The following is a 26,821-nucleotide window of genomic DNA, read 5'->3' as shown; positions in this document are numbered from 1 at the left end:
TTCAGCTTCACTGTTTAGGTCCAATTATTACGGAATAATCCTCCTTCTCATTTTACCAGCAAGCGGCGCGCACATTTAAAATACTCAACGAGATGACGTCTTCACACTACATTACCCACAATGCAGTGCACACACTAGCATAACAACGGGCACCAGCTCCATGGCGACGGCGGCCCGGCAGCTGCTGTTCAGGAACCAGCGTTGTACCAGTTCAGTACAAGTGCAATACCAGTTAAGTACCAGTTAAAAGCCAGTTCATTACCAATGCAATGCAGTGTAGTAGTAGTACAATATCATTTCAGTAACAGTTCAGTACCAGCTCAGTACCAGTGTCCCCGTAGCCGGCTCCTCGGGTTCTGTCTGCCCCAAAGCCGAGGCCCCAGTCCTGAGAACTCCCCCGCGCTCGGTCCCGAGAACGACCCTCTGACCCGTCTGCCCGGCCCCGAGTTCGGACCCCGGAACTTGGACCATGTGTTGGCCTGGGCCCTCCTCCTCCTCCTCCTCCTCCTCCTCCTCCTCCTCCTCCTCCTCCTCCTCCTCCTCCTCATCCTCTGGGCCCATTCCTCCTCCTCCTCCTCCTCCTCCTCCTCCTCCTCCTCCTCCTCCTCCTCCTCCTCCTCCTCCTCCTCATCCTCTGGGCCCATTCCTCCTCCTCCTCCTCCTCCTCCTCCTCCTCCTCCTCCTCCTCCTCATCCTCTGGGCCCATTCCTCCTCATCCTCCTCCTCCTCCTCCTCCTCCTCCTCCTCCTCCTCGTCCTCCTCCTCCTCCTCCTCCTCCTCTGGTTATTCTCCTACATGTCTCTGCACAAACAGGCTGTTTTATACAATCAAATATTTTTGATTTTCAATTCAGCTAAAACTCAGCGAAAAATCTTTCACACTGAAGTGTAAGAAAGAAAATAATTCAGAAGAAATAACTTTACATATTCATCTTTTTATAAATGGAGATTTACTTTCAACTTTATAAATTCATTGAGTTTAATTCAGTCGTGTTATGAGGTAGATATTTGAGTTGAAAGAGTGATTAAAAGCATGTTGGAGGTTATAAGTAACCACAGGTCTTCATGTTACTGTCAAGTTAATTCATTAGCAGCAGAAATAAATACATTCAGGTCAATTCTCCAACTAATATCGTTGTTTCTTAATGTTCTATGTTGTGGTTTTGGGCTGCTTGTGTCGGGCTGCTTTTCAGAGTCTCGGTCGCTGCTTTTCCTCGTCAGACCTGGCAACCCTGGTTGTGTCGCAGATACTTTAGTCAAGTTTACCTTCATTTCCTCCTGGACGGGTTTCTGGGCGTGGAGCTCCGTGTGAAGGTATTTCCATTTTTCCACAGTAAAGTTGTTTAAAATTCACTGTGTCTGTAGTGATTCTAGTTGTGAAGAGGGAAATGTGAGGTATTGGTGAAATTATGGGAGAATTCATTTTTATAGTCTCTGCAACACAGAACCTGAAGCGAAAAAGGAGAATGACTTTTTTAGAAAAGTAAGGTGTTTGAAGTTTAGATGTTAAAAGAAAAGTGTTTCATCCTTGTCTTTTACAGTAAGAGTGGGTAAAAAGGCTCAAGGAGCTAAGCTGTTACACCCCACCCTCCCTTTGCATATGGCCTGCTCTCTCTCCTACCTGTGCAGCTTTGCCCTCAACAAGTCTGTGCTTGTCTGCTCTCTTCACTCCGCCAAGCCGCAATAAACCGTCTAAAGGTTATTCCTGCCTCCCGTGTCCTGACTAGACACCCCATATCGTTGACTACTTCTCCTGAACCACCAAGAGCTTCATTACACGGTGGAAGTATGGGTATATGAATAAATAAAAATCTGTATTATCTCAAACTCAGAACTTCATATCTTTCTGTTTCTGAGCCGCACTCATTCATTTGCCGTAAAGGTTGAAATAGAAGCGCACATGAAATGTAGGAGCGGCTGCCCGGAGAAGAAGCGCCGCCGCGGAGACGGAGAAGGAGAAGGAGAAGAAGCTCAGTATCAGATCATTATTGTGTTTGTGGGGGAAGAAAGAGCTGCCGGTCTGAATAGATCAGAAATACGTGGATACTAACGGTCCAAGTTCAGGTTCAGGCCTAAAAGGAGGAAATGAACGTGACCAGAAACTCAAAATATATTGTGCTTGATCTACTTAAAAAAAATAAGTCAACTTTTTGCATGAGATTATTATGTAGATCGAGCCAGATATTTTTTACTGTTGTTGTTCTACTTAAATAAATAAAGCATGTTTCATGTAAACGTTGGTCAATCTGCCCAATAGATTGAAATTGTTAAAGGAAAAGTAAATACAACAAGATCATTGCTTGTTGTTTGTGTGTAAATGAAAAGATTACTAGGATTACAGAAATACTGCTGGTTAAGGAAAAAATGCACAATGTCTTGTTTTTTGAACAAATGCAGATTAAGTTCAAAACTAGATGTTTGATTTGATTTATTTATTTAAAATGGGACAGTGCATATTAATGAACATTCACATGTAAATATGCCAGATTATAGCCTAAGGCTAATTTCCATCTGTAGTCCCCTGCCAGGTTGATGGTAACATGAACATAAACGAATCAGAAAAAACAAAGACAGAAACACATAATACCACAACACAACACGAAAATTAGTACAAGGAATAAGAAAAAACAAAGACAGAAACACATAATACCACAACACAACACGAAACTTAGTACAAAGAATAAAAACAGGAGACCAACGACCAGTGTGTAAACGAGTCTAAACAGTAGAGTACAGTTATAGTGGATATATGTTGTGTTTATATTTTAAAGTGCTTAGTGCGAGGAGATAAATTATATTGCACGGGAACCAAGATGGAGTATACATATTGCACAAAACCCGTCGTTAATATAAAGTGCATAATCAAATTGCACATTGCTCTACCGTATCTCCACTAATTGTATTTAATATATACATATGTATATATACACATTTATATACACACATACGCATGTACAGTACGTACACACACACATATAAACACATATATATACATACACCTACACACACATATCCATACCCATGTCTACATACCCCAGACAAGCCCAATCTGAATTATGCATGATCACAGGTTTGGTTGCCTCTTAACCACATCTTCAAGTGTTTCTTAAATGTGGTGAAATTAGAGCACTCCCTTACCGAGGGTGGGATGCTATTCCAAAGTGCACACCCTTTATAAGATAGGGTATTTTGGGCAAAAGTTGTCCGCCTGAAACTTAGGTCACAATCCCCTCTATCAGTGGCTCTCGTCGCACGCAGAGTAGGGCCACGGGTAGATCTCTTTTTAATAAACATTTTCAGTGGCAGAGGAGCCAAACCATGTAATGTTTTATAGATAAGACCAGCAGATTTAAAATTTCTTAAGTTAGTAAAATTCAGAAAATTATATTTGTCTAGGATTCTACAATGGTGATAAGACAAGGGCTTCTTATCCAAGACTTTTAGCGCCTTTTTAAAACAGGACTCAATAGGGCTAAGAAATGATTCACAGGTGTAAGACCAGCTGGTGATACAGTAATCAATATGCGATAGAATCATAGAATGTAGAAATGTTAGGGCCGCACTGTCAGATAGGAATGATCTGATCTGTTTGAAATTGCGGATATTAAAGTTAACAGTTCTTACGACCCTTTTAATGTGATTCTTAAAGGACAACGTTGAATCCAACGTGACACCAAGATATTTAAACTCACTCACGTTCTGGAGTTCCTCTCCCCTCAGATAAATTTTACAGGGGGACAGTTTAGTTGTTGGTTTACTGAAGGTCATACAGACTGTTTTTTTAGCATTTAGTGAGAGGCATGAATTAATCAGCCACTCCTGAATGTGGATTAGGGCAGTGGTTAATTTATTAGCTGCATCTTGGGGATTTTTAGCAAAAGTAAAGATCACTGTATCATCAGCATACATAAGGGTGTCGATATCTGTGCAGACATTTGGCAGTTCATTAACATATAAGGAGAACAGAAGAGGCCCAAGCACAGATCCCTGAGGGACCCCTACTGGACAATGCAGGTAGGGTGATTTGTGCTCACCCACTCTTACAGAATTTTTCCTGTTTGATAAATAAGATTTAATCCATGTAATGACATTATCAGAGAAATTAAAGCCAGAAAGTCTGGAGAGGAGGATATCATGGTTGACAGTGTCAAAAGCCCTTTTAAAGTCAATAAACACAGCACCCACACAAGGGTTTCTATCTAGATAAAATTTGACCTTTTCGATAAAAACACAGGCGGCTGTCTCAGTCGAGTGGTGGGAACGAAAACCGAACTGCATAGGATGGAGAGGTGGACCACTGTTATTAAGATGTTCTATAATAGATGTAGCAATCCACTTTTCAGCAATTTTAGAGATCACTGAAAGGATGCTAATGGGCCTGTAGTTGGCAGGGTCAGTTTTGTCACCGGCTTTGAATACAGGGATTACTGTTGCCACTTTCCACGCCGATGGTACAGTCGCCTGAATTAAGGATACATTAATTAAGTGTGTGATTGGGTGTGCTAAGGAATATTTATGAGATTTTAAAAAACTGGTATTGTGTATGTGTATTTACATGTATTCATGTAAAGAAACAAACTTCATTTTTAATTGTTAATATCACAGATTTAAATATGTTATATTTACATGCGCTTAGATGTATTTTTTTCAGTCTAGTGACTTTATACTTTCAACTTTATAAATTCATTGAGTTTAATTCAGTTGTGTTATGAGGTAGATATATGAGTTGAAAGAGTGATAAAAGCATGTTGGAGGTTATAAGTAACCACTAATATCGTTGTTTCTTAATGTTCTATGTTGTGGTTTTGGGCTGCTTGTGTCGGGCTGGTTTTCAGAGTCTCGGTCGCTGCTTTTCCTCGTCAGACCTGGCAACCCTGGTTGTGTCACAGATACTTTAGTCCAGTTTACTTTCACTTCCTCCTGGACGGGTTTCTGGGCGTGGAGCTCCGTGTGAAGGTATTTCCATTTTTCTACAGTAAAAATTTTTGAAATTCACTGTGTCTGTAGTGATTCTAGTTGTGAAGAGGGAAATGTGAGGTATTGGTGAAATTATGGGAGAATTAATTTTTATAGTCTCTGCAACACAGAACCTGAGGCGAAAAAGGAGAATTACTTTTTTAGAAAAGTAAGGTGTTTGAAGTTTAGATGTTAAAAGAAAAGTGTTTCATCCTTTTCTTTTACAGTAAGAGTGTTTAGATATTACGGTGGAAGTTTGGGTATATGAAAAAACATATCTGCATTATCTCAAACTCAGTACTTCATATCAGAGCTCCAGAGCTGTAACTGGGGACTGAAGCAGCTTTACCGTCTCCGTCCGTGTGGAGGAGGCGGAGATTGAGCCGCTGCTCTCCCGCTGTCCCACACTCTGAACCCGCGGAGACGGAGAAGAAGCTCAGTATCAGATCATTATTGTGTTTGTGGGGGAAGAAAGAGCTGCTGGTCCGAATAGATCAGAAATCTGTGGAGACTAACGGTCCAAGTTCAGGTTCAGGTCTAAAAGGAGGAAATGGTTTGGTGGGTGTGTCCGTTGCCATGGCGACTCATGAGAGTGAGCCTCACCTGAGTTCTGCTGCTGCTGAGACTCTGGAAGCTTTTGTTCTCAGCTGGACTTGATTGCAGTGATGAACGTCTGAAAGAAGAGGAGGAGAGAGGCTTGGAAGCAGAACTTGTAGTCAGAGACCAGGGCCCTCATTTATCAACCGTGCGTACGCACAGATCTGTGCGTAAAGCGTGCGTACGAGCATTCTCAGGCAAAGTATGGTATTTATCAACATGTATTTGTGCGCAGAAACACGTGTAAATATACGCACAGCTCCGACCATGCGTACGCACAAAACCTAGTGGTAGAACAGTAAAACTACAAATAGAACCCATTAAAAGAGTCTCAAACTTTACATGTGAAGTTTGAGATCGCTGAACTGTGACTGAACGGGGAACATGTGCACATGTTCCCCGTTTCCTCCAATTAATAAAAATTATCCATAAGACATCAGACATTTTGAATAATTGGTGTGACAAGCTATAAAAGACAGCTTTGGCAGGACGACCTGAAAAGAAAATACAAGTACCATGGCTTATCTTGCACTGTTGGAGGATTTAGAGACCGTGCGCTCCGCAAAAACACGCTCCGCAGAGAGCGCGTTTTCAAAGAGCGCGCTGATCTGTTCAGTGAGAGCACGGAGCGGCTGCTCAGCAGGAATCGCTTCCCCCAAAACATTCTGATGGATTTATGCCGTGATTTACAACCTATAATGGAGCGAGAGACAAAACGCAAGCCATCCCAGTCACATCCAGCTCCGTCCACCCTGGGATTTTTTGCCACCGGAACATTTTGACATATGCGGCATTTCGCAGCCGATACTAAGCAAAATCATGCCGGCAGTGTTGGATGCAATAATTTCTCTGGCCATAATTTACACCCAGTTTCCATATACACATCACCAAATCGAAATTAAACGAGGATTTCATGCGATCGCCGGATTCCCAAACATAATTGGAGCTAGATTGCACCCACATTGCCATAAAAGCACCATCACACAATGAATTCAGTTTCGTGAACATGAAAGGATTTCATTCAATCAATGCACAAATAATCTGCGATGCAACTATGTCTCTGTTGCCCGTCGTTGCCCGGTGGCCTGGAGGAATGCAACACTCATTTATTCTGCAGAACAGCTCGGTTGGTGTTTTCACCTCCAAGCAGGAGCTTTTGACTCCAACCAAATCTTAATTTATGGATAATCTTCCAAGAAATATATCAAACATGGTCAACATAATTATTTTACTAGGTAAATATCACATACATAAATGCAAATGGAATAACAGAAAACCCCTCCATTGTACATCTGAAAAATGAATGTAAACTGTATTTAGCGGCCAGTGTTTCTCAATCCTGGTCCTCATGGGCCGGTGTCCTGCATGTTTTAGATGCTACCCTGCTTCAGCACACCGTGATAAAAGTACCTGTGTCATCAACAGAGTTGTGCAGACATTGGTGACAAGCTAATTAGGACCATTAATTAGAATCAGGTGTGTTGGTGCAGGGAAACATCTAAAACATGCAGGACAGGGGAACACGAGGACCAGGGTTGAGAAGCACTGGATTAGCGTCTCTAAAACTGATCCGTGAAAAAAACGATATTGCCAAAAGCTTATATGAAACAATGTCTTTGTTTCTTTATTTTTATTAATACACTTCCCATAGCTTGTCAGTAAATGTATCTTTTTTTTTTGCTCTCAACCCCCCCAAATGTTGAATATTTGTAGATAATTGATTATTTTGTTTCATTTGCCTTTTGTTGTAAACTCTACAGAATTTTGTTCAATAAAGTTTGTAAACCTCCAAGCGGGAGCTGTTGTTGCTCCATATATGGCCAATTGGAGGCGTTTCTGAATGCAAATGACGGTAACCGTGCACGAGCACGGCAGTTTAGAACAGGTGCGATTTATCATCACTGATGTGCGTACGACCAGCGTCCGCACGTTTGATAAATCCGGATTTTTTTGTACTTACACACATTCTAAATTTCACTCCTACAACAGAATTTAGGACCTTTTCTACGCACTGTTGATAAATGAGGGCCCAGGATGGTTGTTTGCACTCAGGAAGGATGGGAGGATCCAGGGCCCTCATTTATCAACAGTGCGTAGAAAAGGTTCTAAATTCTGTCGTAGGAGTGAAATTTAGAATGTGTGTAAGTACAAAAAAATCCGGATTTATCAAACGTGCGGACGCTGGTCGTACGCACATCAGTGATGATAAATCGCACCTGTTCTAAACTGCCGTGCTCGTGCACGGTTACCGTCATTTGCATTCAGAAACGCCTCCAATTGACCATATATGGAGCAACAACAGCTCCCGCTTGGAGGTTTACAAACTTTATTGAACAAAATTCTGTAGAGTTTACAACAAAAAGCAAATGAAACAAAATAATCAATTATCTACAGACATTCAACATTTGGGGGGGGGTTGAGAGCAAAAAAAAAAAAAAAGATACATTTACTGACAAGCTATGGGAAGTGTATTAATAAAAATTAAGAAACAAAGACATTGTTTCATATAAGCTTTTGGCAATATCGTTTTTTTCACGGATCAGTTTTAGAGACGTGCTTCTCAACCCTGGTCCTCGTGTTCCCCTGTCCTGCATGTTTTAGATGTTTCCCTGCACCAACACACCTGATTCTAATTAAAGGTCCTCATTAGCTTGTCACCAAGGTCTGCACAACTCTGTTGATGACACAGGTACTTTTATCACGGTGTGCTGAAGCAGGGAAACATCTAAAACATGCAGGACAGGGGCCCACGAGGACCAGGATTGAGAAACACTGCGCTAAGTACAGTTTACATTCATTTTTCAGATGTACAACGGAGGGGTTTTCTGTTATTCCATTTGCATTTATGTATGTGATATTTAGCTTGTAAAATAATTATGTTGGCCATGTTTGATATATTTCTTGGAAGATTATCCATAAATTAAGATTTGGTTGGAGTCAAAAGCTCCTGCTTGGAGGTGCAAACACCAACAGAGCTGTTGTGCAGAATAAATGAGTCGTGCGTTCAGGCCACCGGGCAACGACGGGCAACAGAGACATAGTTGCATCGCAGATTACTTGTGCATTGATTGAATGAAATCCTTTCATGTCCACGTAACTGAATTCATTATGTGATGGTGCTTTTATGGCAATGTGGGTGCAATCCAGCTCCAATTATGTTTGGGAATCTGGCGATGGCATGAAATCCTCGTTTAATTTCGACTCGGTGATGTGTGTATGGAAACTGGGTGTAAATTATGGCCAGAGAAATTATTGCATCCAACACTGCCGGCATGATTCTGCTAGTGTCGGCTGCGAAATGCCGCATATGTCAAAATGTTCCGGTGGCAAAAAATCCCAGGGTGGACAGGAGCTGGATGTGACTGGGATGGCTTGCGTTTTGTCTCTCGCTCCATTATAGGTTGTAAATCACGGCATAAATCCATCAGAATGTTTTTGGGGAAGCGGTACCTGCTGAGCAGCCGCTCCGTGCTCTCACTGATCAACAGATCAGCGCGCTCTTTGAAAACGCGCTCCCTCGGGGCACAAATCCTCCAACACTGCAAGATAAGCCATGGTACTTGTATTTTCTTTTCAGGTCGTCCTGCCAAAGCTGTCTTTTATAGCTTTTCACACCAATTATTCAAAATGTCTGAATTACTTATGGAGAATTTTTATTAATTGGAGGAAACGGGGAACATGTGCACATGTTCCCCGTTCAGTCACAGTTCAGCGATCTAACTTCACATGTAAAGTTTGAGACTCTTTTAATGGGTTCTATTTGTAGTTTCACTGTTCTACCACTAGGTTTTGTGTGTACGCATGGTCGGAGCTGTGCGTATATTTACACGTGTTTATGCGCACAAATACATGTTGATAAATACCATACTTTGCCTGAGAATGCTCGTACGCACGCTTTACGCACAGATCTGTGCGTACGCACGGTTGATAAATGAGGGCCCAGGTGTGTTTACCTGCATGTTAATACCAGAGTGTGCTGGGTAGCCTACGGTGTGTCGTGGTTCTGTTGCAGCAGCAGGAAGTTGGTGCCTGGGGGGGCAGATTTGTGTGATGAGGGTCCGTTAAAGGGCCAGTCCTCTCTTTGGCCTACGAACTAACTGCTGTTGTCTTCAGTAGTTCCTAACACATATATTGTAAATATCTCTGTCTGAACCGTGATGAAGTGTGTTCTCAGAGTTCTGACCCGGACTGTAGCAAGGCTAGTGCTACGGGGGTCACCCGACAGGACAGAGGACACAGGGTTTAGTGCAGGAACTCCTTTATTTCACCAGAAACACGTGCACCAGCAGAACCTTCAGCAGAGACCTCTCCCAGCAGCCCCTTGCTGGAGTGCAGCTGCTCTTTATGAAGGCAGGCAGGGTTGGGCACACCTGTGCCCAATCATCTGAGTGGCTGCTCCTCCACCCTGCCACACGGACCATAGCGGTTAACTAAAGGTGGTGGCTGCAGCTTCTGCCTGCTGGGTGTTAATTATTAATCTAATAAAAAGGTTTACTGCAGTATGGAGGACAAAGTTCAGTGTTTCTGCAGTTGGAGACATCAGCGTACTTTATGACATCGCAGCTAACAAGCTAACTCTCATCCAGAAACATTACATTTAACTAACATGAAATAAACCATCTGTACATTAATACAACTCAGAATGGAGCGAGGACTCATCAGGATGAAGTGTTTTCTGACTGTGAGTTTTATTTCTCTTTTTCTACTTTTTTGTGATCAAATGTTTTTATTTATTTTTCATGATTTTCTTATCAACGGTGGCATCCACAATGATGTTAAACAAGCATTAACACGTATTCTCAGCCCCTTCCAAACCCACCCCTTGGACCTAAGCATTCGATGAAAAAAAAAATATATATATAATGAAGAAAAACAGAAAAACAGATACTACAAAGATAATAGAACAAAGGACAAAATAAAACAAAGGCAAAACATAATAATATCAAAAAATGGACAAGGATAGCTGCAACAAGGTTGTCTATATCAATTTTGAATACATCTTTCAAGTTTGGCCTTAATTTTATCTGCTGCCACAAACCAAAATAAAATATTTTGTTGTTTTGCATTATGGATTGGGGCTGTAGATATTTCCTGGTAGATAATTTCAAGGAAGGTCAAATAGCAATGGGAGATGTTAAGTGTGTGTGGCTTTAGTTTTAGGGGGGGGGGGGGAGGTGCGTCCTGCCCACCCAATCAAAGGTTATGGGGATCCTTTATTTTTTTTCTAATTTTATTTTTTTATATATATAAAAAAATATCACAGAATATATGTATCGTTTCTGATTGGGTGGGTACTGCGCATCATTTTTAGACACAACAATCAACGCATACCGCAAAAGTTGTGTCTCTGACCCGGCGTCCCAGCAAAATGAGCACAACAGAGAAGTTCAGATCAGCACACAGAGCTGAGGGATGAAGCCTAAATTATGGTTCCGCGTTACATCGACGCAGAGCCTACGCCGTCACCGTGACGCCGTTGTGAGTCACTCCATTTCGCCTCGGTGCAGTACCCCCCGCAACCGCTAGTTAGCGATCTTTTCCTGAATGGTTTATCCGACTTTTCTGGTCACAGTGAATGAAAGAGATAAGGACAACTATTGTGCAAAAAACCAAAACAAAAAAAAATCACACATACACGAAGAAAAGAGCGCTGAAAGTTCACGACTGCTTCAAGGCTAGGCTCTGCGTTGGTGTAACGCGGAACCATAAATCAGCCTTGAGACGCGTGGAAAACCCCCTACACATAACCTTAACGCCTCCAGCAACAGATCCACGAATCAGGAGTTCTACATGCTCAAACACAGAAATGAGAAAATACGTGTCAGTGTTTTTTTGTCTAAAAGAAAATAAAGTTTGTAATCACTGCCTTGGTGCTCCCGTCTGCCCACTCTGCTGGTATCAAGAAAGCAACCTGATCTCACAAAAATCCGTAAAATGCCCACGACCTCTCACCACTATTTTCCGTGGTATATACACAGAAAATGGTATAATTCCGTGTGAGCACCACGGATATTGTACCATGCAAAGTCAATGGGATCCGTTGTCGTGATATATACACGGATTATGACATAATTATTATTTATATATTATTCTTTGTTATAGTGGCTAAATTATGAGTTTTTGTCGCGCAAGGTACTGTTTGTTACTGCATACCTGCCAACACTCCCGATTTAAGCGGGAGTCTCCCGATTTTCAACCATTTCTCCCGCCCTGCTCCCGATTTGTAATGTCTCCCGCTTATCTCCCGATTTTAAAGTGAAATGAGTCAATGGTGTTTCACGTGTCGGGGTTCCTGCATGGATGTATTATATTAACGGGTTCCTGACAAACCTGGCAACCCAACCCAAATGCACTGCCTACGTCCAAGCTCCGCCCCATGGAGCTGCCAATATGTAAACGTTGCCGCCATATTGGATGTGGCAAGACTGCGCTGTAAACTAATACAAGTGAATGGACTTATTTTCATAAAGCGCCTTTCTAAGAAATTTACGTTTTACGTCTCATTTATTCATTCACACACGCACTAATAAACTTGGGAAACAGTTAGGCACCAAATATAATATGTTTAATTTTCTCAGATGGCAAAAATAAGAACTTTATCGACCCCACAGTAATTCATGTTATATCAGCTATAGAGAACAAGGTAGTGCCGAAAAACAATACATATCTCCCCTCACAAAAACAAGAAAAATAGAGAAACATATTCTCTCATCAGCAAAGCATTACATAAACATATTTTAAAATTTTCAAGTTACAAAATAACATATTTGAACAATTTTTCAGATTTTTTCAGTTATTTTATTGTTTGGAAAATGGTTAAAATATGTTATTTTGTTATTTGAAAATTTGTTTTGTTTGAGAAAATGCTTTGAAAAAAAGCTGAGGGAAGAGTTGGTATCAAGTCATAGCAAGCAAGGATCTCCCGCAGGAAGTGAGAGTTGAGGGTTCTGGGTTCTTCTATGGAAAGAGGAGAGCTTTACAAATCTGGCATCACTGATGAAGGCAATGGTCTGCATCCCTCACAGCAATGCACGCTCAGAGAGCTCATCAGCATGGTGAAAAAGATCCTCACAGAAAACCCCAATGAGTATGGATAATTCTACTCTTTGCACACTCCTTTCTTGCAAGATTAACCATACCAGCCCTGGCCACAAGTATGTTCCTCCAAGACAGTGATTGAAGCTGCAAAGTCTGCCACCTACAACTACAACAGGTCCTTGGGGGACAAAGACCTGGAAAATTCTACAAATATTGTATTTTATTGTTATTAATACTAAACATATTTGGCTCCAAGAAGCCTGTAGAATCATTTTGGGAGGTACATTTTAGCACATTTCATTGTAGCTATGGATTTAAAGCTCATTAAAAGTCGCCTTGTTTATATCAGGGCGGGGATGTTGTGAGTGGAGCATTCCAACCACTACCCCAGAAAATCTCCCTATTTTTCACAGCCCAATGTTGGCAGGTATGTTACTGTCAGTTTGTAAGAGCATTTTTTTAACGCTGTTTTATGAGTGTTTTATTGAGGTTTTAATGGGAGAACCACGGATATTGTACTATGCGAAGTCAATGGGATCCGTGGCCGTGATATATACACGGATTATGAAATAATTATTATTTATATATTATTCTTTGTTATAGTTGCTAAATTATGAGTTTTTGTCGCGCAACGAAGTAGCTGCTGTTATCTCCAGTAGTTGCTAAGACATATATTGTAAATATCTCTGTCTGGACCGTGATGAAGTGTGTTCTCAGAGTTCTGACCCCGGACCATAGCAGGTTACCTAAAGGTGGTGGCTGCAGCTTCTGCCTGCTGGGTGTTAAATATTAATCTTATAAAAAGGTTTACTGCAGTATGGAGGACAAAGTTCAGTGTTTCTGCAGTTGGAGACATCAGCGTACTTTATGACATCACAGCTCAGATTACAGGCTAACTCTCATCCAGAAACATTACATTTAATTAACATAAAATAAACCATCTGTACATGAATACAACTCAGAATGGAGCGAGGACTCATCTGGATGAAGTGTTTTCTGACTGTGTGAGTTTTATTTCCCTTTTTCTACTTTTGAATGTCAGTAGTTTAATAACTGCTAAAACATCCATCATCTAAATTCTGTTTAACAACAATGAAAATACAACCTTATTCTTTTACTCCTCTTTCAGTGTTTTGAACCAGACTGTAAATATGTTTCTTTCTGCTGTAAAGTTGGACATTTGAACACAGAGGTCAGCGAGGTAACTCTGTTGCGGCCTCTAGTGGTCAGTGGAGGAACTGCAACCTGAGACTCAACCTGGAGGTCAGATGTTGGTGCTTGGGGGAGACGTGGGCGCTTGAGGTGTCACAGTATCCCAGAATGCATTTTGCACCAATAAGCCAAAGTAAAAGAAGAGAGAGGAGTAAATATAAAGTTATACCCTTTGTTAACAGAATGTCGTCTTAAGATGATTTTAAGCGAAAATATTTGTTACAACTTCACATTTGTGGTAAAGTTTTGAAGATAGAACTTCTTCTAAAACCTCCTCGAACATTTTCAGGATAAACTCACGTCAACCTCGTGGCCTGAGGCAGGACCTGGGGCCTCATTTAAAATATAGTGCGTAGGATTCATACTAAAAGTGCACGTAAACCCAAAAGCCGAAAATGGCGGGCGCAAAAAAAAATCTGGATCTATAAAACCGCATGCACGCACACTTGCACGCAATATTCGCTTTATAAATCACAGTCCAGCTGGAAGGTTGCTCAGCTGAATCCGCCTCATATCCCGCCCTCTACACGCCCACTTCATACCAAAAATGGTTTGTTTTTGCATATGAATGAGCCTGCTGAGCATGCGCAGTGGCTTCCTGCAGCCTGTTTGGCTTCAGGATGAAGGAGAAGTATCCAGCCACTGTGCCACTGACTTTCACTGAGATCTGAGATGGAGAGGTTGAGGATGAGGTGGAGGACAGGAAAACCACATTATTTGGTGGTCACAGTAAAAGTAGAAAAATAAATAGTATAAAATACAGCGAGTGAGTGGCAGCACGCCGTTGCTTTGCGGAACTCCGTGAGTGCCCCGGTGCAACAGGGGGGACATTTCCCCCCGTCTTTTCAAAATCATGTATTTGTCCCCCCCACTTTTTACAGTTTAAAAACTAACGGTAGGCTCAGCCTGTAATTGCAAATCATCAAGACGGGACGGAGCCCCGCTCCCCCTCCTCCCTCCCGTCTCCCCTCAGAGCTGCTCTAGGCTGATTTAAGGTTCCGCGTCACACCAACGCAGAGCCTATGGCGTAGGGTACGCGGTACGCACCCTACGCCGTACCCTACGGTGTAGGATCTGCGTTGGTGTAACGCAGAACCATAATTCAGGCTTAAAAGTAAACACAACATGCGCGCACTTACACACACACACAAGGGGAGAAGAGACTATTGCTTTAATTTTAATTTATTTAAAAAAATTATCTTTATGAACGCAATTGTTATATAGTCCAACTTTCCTTATTTTATTCAGAAGACTTTTTTTTTTCCTCTTCGGCGTGGAGCAGTGGTCCCGGGGCGGCCGCCCCTCCCTGCCCCCCCGCCTGCTCCGTTAATGGTCCTGACTGACGCTGAGCTTCACACACAGAGGGACACGATCAGTGCTATTTTATTATAAATCTGATATGTGATGACATTATTGAGAGTATGACATGAATCTGGCTTCATTTCACCACCTCACCGCCTGCGTCGCCAGTTCCCCGTGTCTTAAGACTGTTCTTACGGGAGGGTCAGGGTTGGTGTAGGGATATGCACATTTTTCGGTAATTTTTTTTTTTTTTAGATCCCAGCCTTTGCGTAGAAGGTGGCATGCGCTTTTTGTGCGCAAACAAGCTTTATGAGGCCCCTGGTCTCTACGTGGGATTTCACAAACCTCACATCCTAAAATCTGTTGATGAGGTAATTGATGGTCCACGGTGTCAGCTGACACTTTCTCCAGCAGCAGCATCGGTAAAGATGCTGGAGGAACGTGATCATCTCAACTCTGTGCTCCTCAGTGTCCAGGAGGGATCAGAGTGAGAGCTAGATGAGCTTCCACCCGAGAACCTGGTCTAAGTGTAAACTGGGTCCAGGACTGGACTCTCCAGGTCCATCCACCCCAGAACCTAGTCTAAGTGTAAACTGGGTCCAGGACTGGACTCTCCAGGTCCATCCACCCCAGAACCTGGTCTAAGTGTAAACTGAGGCGGTCCTGGCTACTTTTGCACCCTGGGTGAACTGTTCAACAAATAAAAAAAAATACACTTAGGTTTATTCACATAATCTGAATTTAGTGCTCAGACTGTAGCAGATTTTTTAACCTGGCTCTTTCACCCTTTCACAACAGGTGTAAAGTGGTAAAGTGCATTCTAGAACTTGACTTTTTCTAGCTTTCTATGCAGCAAAATCATCAATTACATCATCATACGAAATCTGTTGTGCAACTGTATGATTGATGCTGATGATGGAAGGTCCAGAGAGACGCTGCTGTGACATAGTGGACCTAGAGTGTGTTTTAATAATAGTAATAATAATAGTTTTAATGAGCTTCAGCTTGGAAAAACTCCTCTCTGCTTCCGCTGCTGTCACTGGAAGGATCAGACCAATCCAGTCCACAGATCGGGGTAGATTTCTGCAGCTCTTTCTCATGGATGAAAGTAGCAGCTCCAGCAGAGTCATGGACTTTGATTGAGCTCAGGGAAGTTCTTCTACATCCACTACAACGTAGTGATGCACTCTCCGTTCTTTTTGCTTTTTTTATTTGTGTACATTTTTCACATAACCCAGTTCATTACGTGTGTAGATATTATTATTTTTATGAATGAAATACAATTTATTTGGAAGTAGTTGTGTGTGGCCTTGGAATCCTCCCTCGCCCCCCTCCCTTTGCTTTTCCCCCAAGTGGGGGAGTCCCCTCGGCCACCGCTGGGGGGGTTTCCCTCCGCCCTTTGTGGGGCTGCTGGTGGCCTGGGTTCTGGGTTCATCCTGGGTTCCGGGTTCTTCCTGGGTTCCAGGTTCTTCCTGGTTCTTCCTGGTTCCAGGTTCTTCCTGGTTCCAGGTTCTTCCTGGTTCCTGGTTCTTCCTGGGTTCCAGGTTCTTCCTGGGTTCCGGGTTCGTCCTGGTTCTTCCTGGTTCCAGGTTCTTCCTGGTTCCTGGTTCCTGGTTCTTCCTGGGTTCCAGGTTCTTCCTGGTTCTTCCTGGTTCCTGGTTCTTCCTGGTTCTTCCTGGGTTCCAGGTTCTTCCTGGGTTCCGGGTTCGTCCTGGTTCTTCCTGGTTCCAGGTTCTTCCTGGTTCCTGGTTCCTGGTTCTTCCTGGTTCCGGGTTCTTCCTGGTTCTTCCTGGTTCTTCCTGGGTTCCAGGTTCTTCCTGGTTCTTCCTGGGTTCCAGGTTCTTCCTGGTTCTTCCTGGTTCCTGGTTCTTCCTGGTTCTTCCTGGTTCCGGGTTCTTCCTTGTCGCCCAGTTACAGTTCAGAGGAAGCATTGATTGGACTATTACACACACGCACGCACACACGCACATACACACACACACACGCGCACACGCACACACACGCACGCAGGCACACACACACGCACACACACACACACACACACACACACGCACACACACGCACACACATGCACACACGCACACACACACACACACACACACACACACGCACACACACGCACGCACACACGCACACACACACACACACACACACACACACACACACACACACACACACGCACACACACATTGGCTCGTTCACCTGCATGCTTGCTCCACAGTTTTGGGGGTTAGTTAATCGCGGTAGCTTAGCCTAGCTGTGATTGGGTCTCGGGGACCTGGGATAGTTGCTGCTCCTGTTTCTGCATGTTCTCGTGTCTGTGTGTTTTTTGCAGATTTCCAGTGCTCGATGTGCGCTTCCATGTGAGTTCTCGCGCCTTGGATTAGCAGCGGATGTCATCTCCCCCAAAAAATAAATAAATAAATAAAATGGATATTGATTTCTTTTGTCCAGGAGACAGAAACTATTGGCACTTTTCGACTAGTGCCTACTCTGTGCGCTTCTACTCGTCAACTATTCTGCCGAGGTTCTGAGGGGCTGAGTTGGCCCTGGATCTGATGTCATCACAATACAGGCCACCGATTGGTCGGGGGGCCGTCAGACGTTTGAATCAGGAAGCGGGAGTAAGCGCGAGAACGACTCGCGGCTCTTCATTTTATCCGACAGCCAATGGCAGCGCAAAAGTCTGTTTGGTGATCCAACTCTGAGGTGCAGATGTTCATAAACCTGGTGCTGAGGAGAGAATTAAAAAGATCTAGACGGAGATAAGGAACGACCAGATCTACCAGGAGAGAATTAAAAAGATCTAGAGGGAGATAAGGAACCACCAGATCCACCAGGAGCTCTGTCACTTCATAGCTGCTCACGGCTCCAGCTGATTTCTCAACAGTGCCAATGAACAAAATAAAATAAAAAAAAGCGTTGCCGCTTGAAGCTTCTTTCACTCTCATTTTTTAACTTGATGTCGAACACAAGCCACAGACCTACCAGCACATCTATCATCTCCTCCAGGTTCTACATCTTTAGTGTTGTCTTCTCTGTTTAGATACACAATCAAATACGTCACAGCAGCTTCGCTCCAACCTCCTACTTCTGATCTGGGTGTTGAAAACAAACGGGGAAGAGGCGGGTGGAGGCGAGACGAAGCGTCCCGAGTCGGGGCGCGCTGAGTAGGGTGTAAATGTGGATTGAGGGTGTGAGCTGAGCTGCAGCTCCATGACTCCATCTAGTGGTCTGATAGTAGAAGTGCAGCAGCTTCCTCACTGCTGTCAGACATGAAGCTGAAGAGAAGATCAGTCAGAGCTGGTCGTTGTACATCTACCATGACGTGTGTTTCCTCTGCAGATGAAGGTAGAAGGTGTGTGTGAGCTGATGTGAATCCAGCAGCATGGATCAGTGTGAGGACAGAGAGGAGGGAGTCCTTCCCTCCAAAACCTCCCAGAGGGGGAAAAAAAGAGTTGGAGAGAGTCTGAGAGAAGAAAAGAGGTGAGATGATCAACTCTAACTGTCCTGACTCTTCTGCACGTCAGAGTTCAGCCTTCACGTCACCAAACACCTGTATTACAGGAGACGACGTCGTCCTGGACTTGGACCTGGACTTGGATCTGGATCTGGACCTGGACCTGAACCTGGACCTGGACCCAGCTGTGTTTCCTTGAAGAGTGATGCATCAAAAGATTTTTTCATCAGTTTTAAAGATGCTTCTGGTTTTCCTTCAGAGAGGTGAGTTGTTTGTAAATGTTTATTTTAAAGAGACCCAACGTTCTCCCTCAGTGAGGTGAGTTTTACATAAATGTTTCTGAAAAAGGTAACAGAGACTGAAATGTTTTTATCGTAACATGATTATTTTATTTTTAGAAATATGTGTCTTGATAATTTTCAGTTCATTTTTATCTATAAAGCATCTATTTAAATACAAGTTGTGTCTAGGAACTTTCCAGAGACCAGAGCATGACCTCATGTCACCACATTTCTTTATTACAGGAGACAACCTGGACCTGGACCTGGACCTGGACCTGGACCTGGACCTGGTCCCAGCTTTGTGTCCTTGAAGAGTGATGCATCAAAGGATTTTTTCATCGGTTTTAAAGATGCTCCCGGTTTTCCTTCAGAGAGGTGAGTAGTTTGTAAACGTTGTTTAATAATAATAATAATAATAATAATAATAATACATTTTATTTATATAGCGCTTTTCAGGGCACTCAAAGACGCTTTACATTAAAAAAAAAACACATAATACAAATTACAATTACACAGGACAGTACATAAGGACACAACATGAAACAGGACATTAATCACACATTAAAAGCAGTTCTGTAAAGGTGGGTTTTGAGATGGGATTTGAATGCTGGGAGGTCTGTACAGTCACGGATGTTTTTGGGGAGGGAGTTCCAGAGGGTGGGAGCAGCGATGGAGAAGGCCCTGTCGCCCCAGGTCCGGTGCTTGGTTCTGACAGGAAGGGACAGGAGGTTGGCGTCAGAGGAGCGGAGGCTGCGGGAGGGAGTGTAGCGGTGGAGCAGGTCGGTGAGGTAGCAGGGGGCCTGGTTGTGGAGAGCTTTGTGGGTGAGGAGAAGGATTTTGAAGTGGATCCGTTGAGGGATGGGGAGCCAGTGGAGCTTCTGGAGGACTGGGGTGATGTGGTCTATGGAGCGGGTGTGGGTGAGCAGGCGGGCGGCAGAGTTTTGAATGTATTGGAGTTTATTGAGGACCTTGGAAGTTGAACCGTAGAGGATGCTGTTGCAGTAGTCGAGTCTTGAGGTGATGAAGGCGTGGATCAAGGTTTCAGCGGTTTCTGAAAAACGTAACTGAGACTGAAACGTTTCCATGGTAACATGTTAAAAGTGAACATTTCTCTGTTTTTCTGCCATTTGTAGATGGTTGTTGATGTTTCCAGAAACACAGCAGACTATAAAGGGGGTGTTGGAGTCTCTTCTGAGTGACTGTAGTTCAGCGGTTTGTCCAGCAGGGGCATCTTTCTCCTGAGGTTGCAACATCATTTAGGGAGGAAGTTCTCCTCAGGTGGACGGTGTTGCTGGATGCAGGAGGAGAGATGGTTCCTGGAACCATGTGAACATTGATCTGGTGAGAAGCTGGTCTTTGTGGACACTTGCTGGACCTTCTTGTACCACCAGATTGAGAGCTTGTACTGGGAGAAAGACGTGGATGTTCTCAGTCTCAGGAGGACCAGAGAACCTTTAACATGACAGGAAGTCCTCTGGTGGACTGTCCTCATCCAAACATGACTCCATGGACCTTCAGACATCATGTGACATAGTTCTTCATGATTCCTCCACAGAGTGGACCAGCAGATCTCAGAGTCCCCCAGTGGTCCGTCTGTCCAGCAGCATCAGACCCAGCTGGACTCCGTCTTTCAGGTCTGTCCATGAACAACAACTGTCTCCACCTGTTTTCCTGATGTCCATCTGCATGCTGGTCTCTGGAGACCAGTGGACTGTCAGTCTGTCCAACATGGACCTGATGTTTGTCTCCATGCTGGTCTCTGGAGACCAGTGGACTGTCAGTCTGTCCATCATGGACCTGATGTTTGTCTCCATGATTTCAGTCTGATTGTGTTCTTCATATGGTCTTCTGTTCCAGCTGCTGGAGGACGACATCATCATGTTTGTGAAGGACGAGCTGAAGAAGATCCAGAAGGTTCTGAGTCCAGATTACCCAGAATCCTCAGACAGTCTGGAGGAGGATGGAGATGAAGAGCAGAAGAGCATCAGAGAGACATTCATGGAGATCACAGTGAAGTTCTTGAGGAGGAGGAAGCAGGAGAAGCTGGCTGACCTCCTGCAGAGCAGTAAGACGTTTCTCTGAACATCTGAGCTGCTGGATAAACCACACCCAATGTCTCAGTAGATGATCAACATTCACAGATCAGACACAACATTAAACCCACTGGAAGGTGGAGGAACTCAGCTCATCTTCTGTTAGGAACATCTCATTAATAGGGTCATTAATATCTCAGCAAATTAAAGTTTTATTCTAAAGAGTTGAACAATGTGGATTCAATATTCAGTTCCAGCAAACACAAAACAAACACAACCTGTGAGTCTGAAGTGAATCATAGAGGAAACATTGTTGTTGTTCCTCTGATTGATCGGAGGGGTTTTTGGGAGGAAAACGCTTCAGTACTCCTCATTGAACGGCTGATCAGTGAATGTTGAAATGTTGATTCTTTAGAGGAAGTAGAACTTGTTGTGGGCTGGTTTTAAAGCACTAAGTGGTTTTCATTATTTCATCTTTATTTAGATACCGTCGATGCCGTTTGTCAATCCAAACTCAAAGTTCAGCTGCAGAAGAAGTACCAGCATGTGTCTGAGGGGATCACTAAAGCAGGAAAGACAACCCTTCTGGAGCAGATTTACACGGAGCTTTACATCACAGAGGGAGGGACCGGAGAGGTCAATGAAGAACATGAAGTCAGACAGATTGAAGCAGCTTCCAGGAAACCAGATGGAGCAGAAACAGCCATCAGACAGGAAGACATCTTTAAACCCCCACCTGGAAGAGGAGGACCAATCAGAACGGTGATGACGAAGGGAGTGGCCGGCATCGGGAAAACAGTCCTAACACAGAAGTTCAGTCTGGACTGGGCTGAATGCAGAACCAACCAGGACATCCAGTTCCTGCTTCCATTCACCTTCAGAGAGCTGAATGTGCTGAGAGAGGAGAAGTTCAGCTTGGTGGAACTAGTTCATCGATTCTTCTCTGAAACCAGAGGAATCTGCAGCTTTGAAGAGTTCCAGGTCGTGTTCATCTTTGACGGTCTGGATGAGTGTCGACTTCCTCTGGACTTCCACACATGTACAATCCTCAGTGACCCCAGAAGTTCCACCTCAGTGGATGTGCTGCTGACAAACCTCATCAGGGGGAACCTGCTTCCTTCTGCTCGTCTCTGGATCACCACACGACCCGCAGCAGCCAATCAGATCCCTCCTTACTGTGTCTCCATGGTGACAGAAGTCAGAGGGTTCACTGACCCACAGAAAGAGGAATACTTCAGGAAGAGGTTCAGAGAAGAGGAGAAGACCAGCAGGATCATCTCCCACCTCAAGACATCACGGAGCCTCCACATCATGTGCCACATCCCAGTCTTCTGCTGGATCACTGCTACGGTACTGGAGAACGTCCTGGAGAAAGTCCTGGAAACCAGAGAGGGAGGGGAGCTGCCCAAGACCCTGACTGAGATGTACATCCACTTCCTGGTGGTCCAGGCCAAAGTGAAGAAGGTCAAGTATGACGGAGGAACTGAGACGGATCCACACTGGAGTCCAGAGAGCAGGAAGATGGTGGAGTCTCTGGGAAAACTGGCTTTTGAGCAGCTGCAGAAAGGAAACCTGATCTTCTATGAACCAGACCTAAGAGAGTGTGGGATCGATGTCAGAGAGGCTTCAGTGTACTCAGGAGTGTTCACCCAGATCTTTAGAGAGGAGAGCAGCCTGTACCAGGACCAGGTCTTCTGCTTCATCCATCTGACCGTCCAGGAGTTTCTGGCTGCTCTTCATGTCCATCAGACCTTCATCAGCTCTGGAGTCAACCTGCTGGGAGATCAACTAACAACTCACCCTTCTTCAACCGGTTTCTATCAGACACCTGTGGACTGGACCTTACAGAGTCCAAACGGACATCTGGACTTCATCAACTCTGGAGTCAACCTGCTGGGAGATCAACAAAAAACTCACCCTTCTTCAACAGGCTTCTATCCGACAGCTGTGGACTGGACCTTACAGAGTCCAAACGGACACCTGGACTTGTTCCTGCGCTTCCTCCTGGGTCTTTCAGTGGAGACCAATCAGAACCTTCTACGAGGTCTGATGACATCAAACCAAATAAGATCACAGAACAATCAGGAAACTATCAAATACATCAAGGAGAGAATCAGTGAGGACCTGTCTGCAGAGAGAAGCATCAACCTGTTCCACTGTCTGAATGAACTGAACGATCGGTCTCTGGTGGAGCAGGTCCAACAGTATCTGGGGTCTGGAAGTCTCTCCACAGATAAACTGTCTCCTGCTCAGTGGTCGGCTCTGGTCTTCATCTTACTGTCATCAGGAGATCTGGAGGTGTTTGACCTGAAGAAGTTCTCAGCTTCAGAGGAGGCTCTACGGAGGCTGCTGCCGGTGGTCAAAGCCTCCAAGAAAGTTCTGTAAGTATCAACCTCAACGTGATTTAACACAAACTTTACTGAAGACCAGCAGAACAGTTGGGGACACAACTACATTTTCTTCCATTACAGTGAAATAACCTGGTTGTTGTTGTTTTCTTCTGTCTGCAGACTGAGTGGCTGTAACCTCTCAGGGAACATCTGTCCACTTCTGTCCTCAGTTCTCAGCTCTCAGTCCTCCAGTCTGACAGAACTGGACCTGAGCAACAACGACCTGCAGGATTCTGGACTGAAGCAGCTGTGTCCTGGACTGGAGAGTCCACACTGTAAACTGGAGTCTCTCAGGTCAGGATTCATTCAGTCTTCTCCAGGTCCAGAGAACATGCTGCTAAACGTGTCTGCAGCAGGACACTTGAGCAGAGAACATGCAGCAGACCTGTGTTGTGTGTCTGCAGCAGGACACTTGAGCAGAGAACATGCAGCAGACCTGTGTTGTGTGTCTGCAGGCTGTCAGGCTGTCTGATCTCAGAGGAAGGAAGTGCTTCTCTGGAATGACTAGTTTCTGACTATGTCTGGTTTTACCCCCAGACTTCATGTAATAATAATAATGAATTTAACTTGTAATGCACTTTACATTCAATGAATCTCAAAGTGCTACACTTAGACCATTATTCATTCATACACATTATCACCGGTGGTAGCTACGTTTGTGCTACATTTGTAGCCACAGCTGCCCTGCAGACTGAGGGAAGCATATTGTGCAAAACGGCCCCTCCGACCACCACCAAACATACACATTCATACACATTCACACAGGGCAAGGCGTCTTGCCCAAGTACACTGCGACAGATACTGGGACGGAGCGGTATTCGAACTGCAAACCTTCCAATCATTGGACGACCCGCTCTACCACTTGAGCTACTGCCGCCCCCCATGTTTTCTTCACTTGTTTAGGGTCTTTTTTTCAACTCAACCTCAGATGAGTGAGTTTATGCTTGTTCCTTCATTTCCAGTGACTTTAATATTGGTCCTAAAATCAAACACAAGCATGAACTCTGACAAGGAAACACTTTCATTTCTGTTTTTACTCGGGGGGGGAGGGGGGGGTGGGGGGGGCTGGGGCAGCATTCAGCTTCTATTGTCTACAGATCTGGAACAACCTTCCAGGAACCTGCAGGAATGCTGGAGGTTCAAACCTCTGTTCTTTAAAATCCAGATTACACCTCTATTTACAGCTGCCTTTATTGGATATTGAAACCATCTGAATTCAGATCTTAACTGTTGATTTCAGAACTAAGTTGTAGTAGAAAATTCCATCTTTTATTTATTCGGCAAACTGCACTGAAACTCATGATTTGTATCTTTTCCTCTTTACTTTTCAGGTTTTTCTCATGTGAAGCAGATTGAGTTGTTTGTTGCTGAAATGTGATTTAACACAAACTTTACTGGAGATCAGCAGAACAGTTGGAGACACAACTACATTTTCTTTCATAACAGGGAAATAACCTGGTTGTTGTTGTTTTCTTCCATCTGCAGACTGAGTGGCTGTCACCTCTCAGTGGACATCTGTCCACTTCTGTCCTCAGTTCTCAGCTCTCAGTCCTCCAGTCTTACAGAACTGGACCTGAGCAACAACCACCTGCTGGATTCAGGACTGGAGCAGCTGTGTCCTGGACTGGAGAGTCCACACTGTCACCTGGAGTCTCTCAGGTCAGGATTCATTCAGTCTTCTTCAGGTCCAGTGAACATGCTGCTAAACGTGTCTGCAGCAGGACACTTGAGCAGAGGACATGCAGCAGACCTGTGTTGTGTGTCTGCAGGCTGTCAGGCTGTCTGATCTCAGAGGAAGGAAGTTCTTCTCTGGTCTCAGCCCTGACCTCCAACCCATCCCACCTGAGAGAGCTGGACCTGAGCTACAACCATCCAGGAGAGTCAGCAGGGAAGCTTCGGTCTGGACTGGAGGATCCCCGCTGGAGACTGGACAGTCTCAGGTAGGACACTCTCAGGTAGGACACTCTCAGGTAGGACACACTCAGGTAGGACACTCTCAGGTAGGACACTCAAGTAGGACACACTCAGGTAGGACACTCTCAGGTAGGACACACTCAGGTAGGACACTAAGGTAGGACACACTCAGGTAGGACACACTCAGGTAGGACACTCAGGTAGGACACTCTCAGGTAGGACACACTCGGGTAGGACACTCTCAGGTAGGACACACTCAGGTAGGACACTCTCAGGTAGGACACACTCGGGTAGGACACTCTCAGGTAGGACACTCTCATGTAGGACACTCTCATGTAGGACACACTCATGTAGGACACTCTCAGGTAGGACACCCTCAGGTAGGACACTCTCAGGTAGGACACTCTCAGGTAGGACACTCTCAGGTAGGACAGTCTCAGGTAGGACAATCTCAGGTAGGACACTCTCAGGTAGGACACTCTAAGGTAGGACACCCTCAGGTAGGACACTCTCAGGTAGGACACTCTCAGTTAGGACACTCTCAGGTAGGACACTCTCAGGGGTTCTGACATCTCTGCTTCCTCTGAGAGAGACTGAGCTGGTCTGATCCTCCTCCTCCTCCTTCCAGGGTGGAGCCTGCTGGACAACGATTTCTGACACCAGGTCTCAGGAAGTGTAAGTGTGTTTTTATTCAACCATCTTCACTCGTTCATGAGTCCATCAGTGATCAATAACTGATCAATAATAACTGCAGCTGCTTGTTTGTTCTCTCCATCAGATTCCTGTCAACTCACCGTCGACACAAACACAGTCCACAACAAGATCAAACTGTCTGATGACAACAGGAAGATGATGTTTGTGGAGGATCAGTCATATCCTGTTCATCCAGACAGGTTTGATCTTCCTCAGCTGCTGTGTAGAGAAGTTCTGACGGGTCGCTGTTACTGGGAGGTCCAGTGGAGCAGAGCTGTTTCTGTATCAGTGAGTTACAGAAGAATCAGCAGGAGAGGAAACTATGGTGACTGTAGGTTTGGAGCAAAAGATAATTCCTGGAGTCTGGACTGTCATCCAGGTCGTCGGTACCAAGTCCTTCACAATAACAGAGACACATCCATCACCTCCTCATCTCCATGTCCAGACTCTGGCAGAGCAGCAGTGTACGTGGACGTTCCTGCTGGAACTCTGTCCTTCTATGAAGTCGTCTCTGACAGACTGATCCACCTCCACACCTTCAACACCAGCTTCACTGGACCTCTCTGTGCTGGATTTGGATTCTACTGGTCCAAGTCTAGTTCTGCTTCAGTCTCTCTGTGTCCAGTTTAGTCTCCAGAGTCTCCGGTCAGAGAAGCTGTCTCTGTTGGATCTTGGACTTGGACTCTGGTTCTGGTTCCTCAGTGTCATGATGATGATGATAATGATGATGATGATGATGATGATGATGATGATGATGATGATGATGATGAAGATAATCACCATTTTTCTTTAACTTTTCGGTTTATTGTATTTTTATTTGATCTTTTTCAATTTTAAACACTAAATAATTTACTGGATTGTTGATGTTTGATCATAAATTAGATTTTTATCTCATTACTCTTGTTGTATTCTTGATTCTGTCTCTAAATGTTTTCATGTTTGACTT

The 26,821-nt window shown here is 44.3% G+C and overlaps 3 protein-coding genes across 6 annotated transcripts in view; 1 reads left to right on the top strand and 2 right to left on the bottom strand.

Annotated features, from left to right (window-relative positions):
• Nucleotides 1–26,821, bottom strand: part of LOC133418566 (NACHT, LRR and PYD domains-containing protein 3-like) — a 105,072-nt gene that overhangs the window by 43,249 nt on the left and 35,002 nt on the right. The window lies entirely within an intron of this gene.
• LOC133418569 (NACHT, LRR and PYD domains-containing protein 3-like) overlaps nucleotides 1–26,821 on the bottom strand; it is an 80,842-nt gene that overhangs the window by 20,495 nt on the left and 33,526 nt on the right. The window lies entirely within an intron of this gene.
• On the top strand, nucleotides 4,833–26,740 carry LOC133418483 (NLR family CARD domain-containing protein 3-like). Of its 4 annotated transcripts, none has more exons than XR_009770447.1 (12): nucleotides 4,833–4,955; nucleotides 18,450–18,590; nucleotides 18,672–18,827; nucleotides 19,089–19,220; nucleotides 20,401–20,479; nucleotides 20,703–20,910; nucleotides 21,363–23,259; nucleotides 23,389–23,562; nucleotides 24,754–24,927; nucleotides 25,038–25,223; nucleotides 25,811–25,857; nucleotides 25,961–26,040. XR_009770447.1 is itself a non-coding variant. In XM_061707186.1 (12 exons), the coding sequence occupies exons 2-12, from the start codon at nucleotides 18,493–18,495 to the stop codon at nucleotides 26,503–26,505; spliced, it is 3,681 nt and encodes a 1,226-aa protein (XP_061563170.1). In that variant the 5' UTR covers nucleotides 4,833–4,955; nucleotides 18,450–18,492; the 3' UTR covers nucleotides 26,506–26,740. The 4 variants fall into 4 exon arrangements, 3 of the variants coding, with proteins under 3 accessions (XP_061563170.1, XP_061563171.1, XP_061563172.1); XM_061707186.1 differs by having other exon boundaries at nucleotides 25,038–25,208; nucleotides 25,961–26,740; XM_061707187.1 differs by lacking the exon at nucleotides 4,833–4,955 and adding an exon at nucleotides 10,129–10,233 and having other exon boundaries at nucleotides 25,038–25,208; nucleotides 25,961–26,740.

Source organism: Cololabis saira, chromosome 18 (assembly GCF_033807715.1).
Source record: "Cololabis saira isolate AMF1-May2022 chromosome 18, fColSai1.1, whole genome shotgun sequence".
Taxonomy (NCBI): Eukaryota; Metazoa; Chordata; class Actinopteri; order Beloniformes; family Belonidae; genus Cololabis; species Cololabis saira.
The sequence above is the reverse complement of the archived record's forward strand: the minus strand, read 5'-3'. Positions and strand labels throughout refer to the sequence as shown.